A 5,931-nucleotide genomic window follows, 5' to 3' on the forward strand; every position below is an offset into this window, starting at 1 on the left:
AAAATATCAAAATATGAACAGTTATCTATCTCCACACAGTGGAATTCAGTGTAATTACTGAACAAAACTTAGTAAATTTCAATTTTAAGATTAAAGAAAAAATCATGCAGACAGCAATGTAAAGTTATTTGAGAAGAAAAGTATATAATCAATGACAATATTGTCTTGAAGAAAGTTACCCATTACATTGTTGAGTGCCTAAGGTAATGTAACAAAAATGCTGAAAGTATGTTCACCAAAACATTACAGTTGCTTGCAAGGCAGAATTTGTGATGATGTTTGCTTTCTTTCAATTTAAATTTAAATAAACTTAAATGCAAGTGCACTTCAATATTACCAAAGCTATCAGTGCAACAGGCACTGAAAAAGCATTTGATTAAAAATGAAAATCCATAGCTAATTATTGAAACACTATTGGTAAAATACAAATAGAAGAATAGTTGTTAAATAAATATATCCTCTTCTGCTTAAAATTTTTAAGGCTTTTTACTCTACTTAGAATAAAAATTTAAAATCCTAACTAGGCTCTGCATGACCTGACCCCTGCTTACCTTCATCTCACCATTCTCTTCCTCACTCCGACCATACTGATGCATATATAACTCTTTACATACAACGAAGGTCCAGCTCAGGTCCTTTGCACATGTAATTTTCTGTAATGTTCTCTGATCCAGATTTCGTAGCCTGGTCTTTTTTATCCTTCACATCTCAAATAATACAAACATCAAAATGTGCACCATTGTTATTTATCTCCACACAGTGGAATTCAATATAACTTATTTATATGTCCTCTTTTTGTTCTTTTATTTTTAAGATTTTTATTTCTTTTATTTTAGGTTTTTGAAAGGAAAAAAGACACGTTATTTTAATCTTTGGAAAGTTTGAGATGTGTTTGGTAAGAAAAAAAATATGGATATCATATTCCCCCCAAAATAATGAGACAATTGTCTCAATGCCATTTATTGAATAATACAACAGTTTTCTCACAATAAAAGTGCTGCAGTAATAATAAACTGAATCCTACATGTTCTTTGTTCTATATCTGAAGTTTCTTTCTGTTTGATCTGTTCATTCTAGCACCGGTACCACACAGTTTTACAGCCCTTTATATCTGGCAGAGGAAGTGTCCCCTGTTCTCTTTTTTCAACATTTTTCTAGCTTATTTTCACAATTATTTTGAAGTTAAACCAATGTTTTCTTAAAAACCCTGTTCAAAGTTTTACTTCAAATAGTTTAAATTTTAGATTAATTCAGTAGAATATACACCTTTGGAATCTTGGCATGTTTTTCCACTTACTAAGTTTCCACTGTATGCTTCTCTGAAGAAATTTGAAGATCCTGCCTGAATATTAACATTTTAATGCATAGATTTGTTTGTTGATGGTGTGGATGACATTGTTTCACATTATATATAATATATATGTATTATATATATGTATAATATGTATAATTTTTTTTTAATTTAAGTAATCTCTACACCCAACGTGGGGCTCAAATTCATGACCCCGAGATCAAATCACATGCGCTTCTGACTGAGCAAGCCCTTTCACATTATATTTTAAACTTAATATTCTTTATTATTGCTTACATATAGTAACAACAATAATAACAATAAATATTTCTTGAGTACTTACTGCAGGCCTGCTCTTTATTACTTCATTTTATCCTCACCCTGACCCATTTTTCACATAAAGAAATGGAGTCTTAAAAAGCTCAGGTAACTGGCTGGGGGGTTAACAGATAGAAAGTGTCAGAGCTCAGATTTGAAGTGTTTTCAAATCCTTTTTTATTTCTCATGTCATTTCAGTCAGTTGTTTTAGGTTGTCCAAATAGATCATCCTCTCAGCAAATAATGATAATTTTTCCATTTCCTTTCCAATATTTCTACTTTCCCCTTTGTCCAATTGTATCAAATCAATTTCTTACACAGCATACCCTTGTTTTAAATATCACTTAGATCTATACAATATCATAATATACCATACTAATCTTTAAGCATTTCAAGAAAATTTAAGATGATATCATTTTAAATAAGACATAGACATTATTCCTGTAATATTGAGTATGCCAGATTAGAAGTTACTGGAATGACTGAGTTGCATAAAAATTTTCCATGTTATGCTTTTATATGTTATTACATTGTCTTATATCTAAAAAAATTATAAAATTTAGCCTAAGATATTTTTAATGCTAAGAAAATAGTTGATTTTGCTTATTTGAATGTCCTTATTCAATTGAGGGCATTTAATAAACACTTCTTGGTCCTATGTTGCAGACAGTTGGGGAAATGGATGGAAGCAATGATAGTGGAGTCTCTGAGTTCCTGCTCCTGGGGCTCTCAGAGAGTCCTGAGCAGCAGCGGGTTCTGTTCTGGATGTTCCTGTCCATGTACCTGGTCACAGTCGTGGGAAATGTGCTCATCATCCTGGCCATCAGCTTTGATCCCCACCTGCACACTCCCATGTACTTCTTCCTGGCCAACCTCTCCTTCACAGACCTCTTCTTTGTCACCAATACAATCCCCAAGATGCTGGTGAGCCTCCAGTCTCAGAACAAAGCCATCTCCTATGTGGGGTGTCTAACACAGCTCTACTTCCTGGTCTCCTTGGTGGCCCTGGACAACCTCATCCTGGCCACAATGGCATATGATCGCTATGTGGCCATCTGCCGCCCCCTCCACTACACCACGGCCATGAGCCCTGGGCTCTGTGTTTTGCTCCTCACCTTGTGTTGGGCACTTTCTGTCCTGTATGGCCTCACCCATACCCTCCTCATGACCAGGGTGACATTCTGTGGTTCCCAGAAGATCCACTACATCTTCTGTGAGATGTATGTCCTGCTGAGGCTCTCATGTTCCAACATCCAAGTCAATCACACAGTGCTGATTGCTACAGGGTCCTTCATCTTCCTCGCCCCACTAGGGTTCATGATCATGTCCTATGTCTGCATCGTCAGAGCCATCCTCCGAATACCCTCAGCCTCTAGCAAGTATAAAGCCTTCTCTACATGTGCCTCCCATTTGGCTGTGGTCTCCCTCTTCTATGGGACACTTTGTATGGTATATCTGCAGCCCCTCCAAACGTACTCCACGAAGGACTCAGTAGCCACAGTGATGTATGCTGTGGTGACCCCCATGATGAACCCCTTCATCTACAGCCTGAGGAATAAGGACATGCATGGAGCTCTGGGAAGACTGCTCCTAGGAAAAGCCTTCCAGAGGTTGACATGATGTATGTTTGGAAAGGGCATTAAAGTAGAGACTGGGAATTTCCTTCACCATGTGCAAGGCATTATCCTATGGGAGATACAAGAGAGTTTAGTACATAACACCAACTCAGAATGAGCTCATATATCTGTGATGAAGAAAAGAAATGTATGCATAACCCAATGTCCACCAAACAACAGGAGCCTTGGCATTAAATAATGTCACTAACACTAATACTAAAAGTTTGCAAAATCAAATCCTTCAACTTGCCTGACACAGGGCCACAGTCCCAGCCTTATCCAGACATTCCCAGTTATGGCCTAATGGGGTCTGTTATGTTCTCCAGCACACATCACTTGCAGCCATCAAAAGGAATGAGATCTTGCCATTTGCAACGACGTGGATGGAACTGGAGGGTGTTATGCTGAGTGAAATAAGTCAATCAGAGAAAGACATGTATCACTTATAGTCTCTGAACTCTGAATTTCTCTAACGAGCCTTCTGCCTGCAAGCCATTTATAGAAGACAATTTGCACCAATCCACTGCATATGTCCTGGGTGAGGCCACCCCTTACCTGATGCTCTGCTGGGCACATCCCCCACTGCTTCACTTTTGACCCACAGTCTCTCTGGACACAACCGCTGATGTCCAAGCAGAAATGGCAAGAAATCCCTCTCTTTTGCTCTGGGGAGATTTTTGTCCTTTGGGCCTCAAAACAATACTATTTCTCTTGCCTTTTTCCTGCGTTCCTTCTCTCAGAGAAATCGGGCTGTCCTTGGAAAAGTCCACCCTGTCCTTTATTTCTGTAGCGCCCTACCTCTCATCTCGTCTCATTCCCTCAAAACAAAACTCTCGAGCATATCAACACATGCTCATGACAGGAGTGGTGGTGGAAGTAGAAAAGGGGGAGAATGTAGTTATGAGACTCAAACTCTACCAGGTTCTACAATTCTGACAGCGATTTTGATGTGTGTGTTTTTTCAACACCACCAAGCAATTCTCTGATACCAGCTGGGTATCCTACAATTCAACTCAATTCTGACACTATCTACCTGGAGATAGCATCAAATCTCACAGCTTAAGGGTTCAGTACTATAAGGCTGCCCTCCCCCCACGTCAGACACCAATCGCAAGTCCAAGTTGTCACCTGTGCTTCTCACTGACCAGCCAGTTGGAAGTTCCAACAATCCCCTCCTTGGGAGGGATTATTTGTTAAAATAGCTTATGGAACTCAGAGAAACGTTTTAATTACTAGATTATTGGTTATTTTTCAGGAACAACCAGACAAAAGAGATGCATAGGGCAAGATATGTGGGAAGGGGCATGGAGCTTCTATGCCCTCTCTGCATACACCACTCTCTCCAAATCTCCATGTCACCAACCCAGAAGCTCTCTGAACTCCATCCTTTTAGGTTTTTATTGAAGCCTCTTTACATAAGCATGATTGATTAAATCACTGGCCACTGGTGATTGCCCCTCTCCACAGGTGGTGGGGGGTGGGCAGCAGTGATAAAATTGAAAGTTTCAACACTCCAATCACATGATTGGCTACCCTGGATATTTACACTGCAGTGCAGCAGGGAAAGGATAAGCATTTCAATAAATGGGACTGGACATTTGGATATCCAATTTGTATATCCAACTTTTAGAAGAAAAACTATCTTTTTAAAAAAGATTTATTTATTTATTTTTGAGAGAGAGAGACAGCTTGAGCAGGGGGATGGGCAGAGAGATGGGGAGAGAGACAATCTCAAGCAGACTTCTCACTAAGTGAGAAGCCTGGCATGGGGCTTCATCTCACAACCCTGATATCATGACCTGAGTCAAAACCAAGAGTCAGACACTCAACCAACTGAGCCACCCACGCACCCCTAGGAAAAACAAAATCTTGCTCTCTCCCTCGCCTGATATAAAAATCAAATCTAGATGGACAGCAGATGTAAATGCAAAAGGTAAAACCATATGTCCTTTAGAGGAAAATATAGGAGAATATTGGCAAAGATTTAACAAAGATTCTTAAACAAGATACAATCAACACTAACTATAAAATAAAAATTGATAAACTGGAGTATTTTAAAATTAAAATCTCCTGTTTCTCAGTACCTACCATTAGCTGAATGAAAGACAACCACAAAGTTGAAGATATTACTACATACATCTGACAAAGGACTCCTAAACAAAATACATAAAGAACTCCTACAAATCGACATGGACAGCCAACCCCAGTAGAAAAATGGGCACAAGACTTGAACAGATAATCTACACAAGAGAATATACTTGTGGAGAATAACCACATAAAAAGGTGCTCAACTTCCTTAGTCAGCAGGGACATGGAAATTAAAACCACAATAAGATACCACCACACACCAACCAAAAGGCTCCAATGAAAAGGATGGGAAAGCCCCAAGTCATGTTAAGAATGTGGAGCAACTGGAACTCTCACTGGCTGCTAAAGGGAACATACAAATACTATGTTACAAAGAGTAGGGGAAGTTGCATAGCACTGTGTTCTAAACTTAACACCTGCCCTATCATCCAGACATTACCCCAATATATAGATGCCTAAGAGGAATGTGTAGCTGCACTCTTCTTAACAGCCAAAAACTGGAAGCCACAAGTGCCCATCAATGGTAGAATGGATTTTAATGGCATGGTCACACAATGCAATGAAAATGAATGACCCACAACCATATACAACAATGTGGGTAAACCTCACAATATAGAG

At 39.0% G+C, this 5,931-nt stretch overlaps 1 protein-coding gene across 1 annotated transcript; it reads left to right on the top strand.

Annotated features, from left to right (window-relative positions):
* Nucleotides 1–2,266: 2,266 nt before the first annotated feature.
* LOC112808394 (olfactory receptor 1D2-like) lies at nt 2,267–3,229 on the top strand. Its single transcript, XM_025851501.2, has one exon. It carries the CDS (start codon nt 2,267–2,269, stop codon nt 3,227–3,229), a length of 963 nt encoding a protein of 320 aa, XP_025707286.1.
* Nucleotides 3,230–5,931: the final 2,702 nt, after the last annotated feature.

This window comes from Callorhinus ursinus, unplaced genomic scaffold (assembly GCF_003265705.2).
Source record: "Callorhinus ursinus isolate GAN/ISIS: 27379988/994484 unplaced genomic scaffold, GSC_fseal_2.0 scaffold471, whole genome shotgun sequence".
NCBI lineage: Eukaryota > Metazoa > Chordata > Mammalia > Carnivora > Otariidae > Callorhinus > Callorhinus ursinus.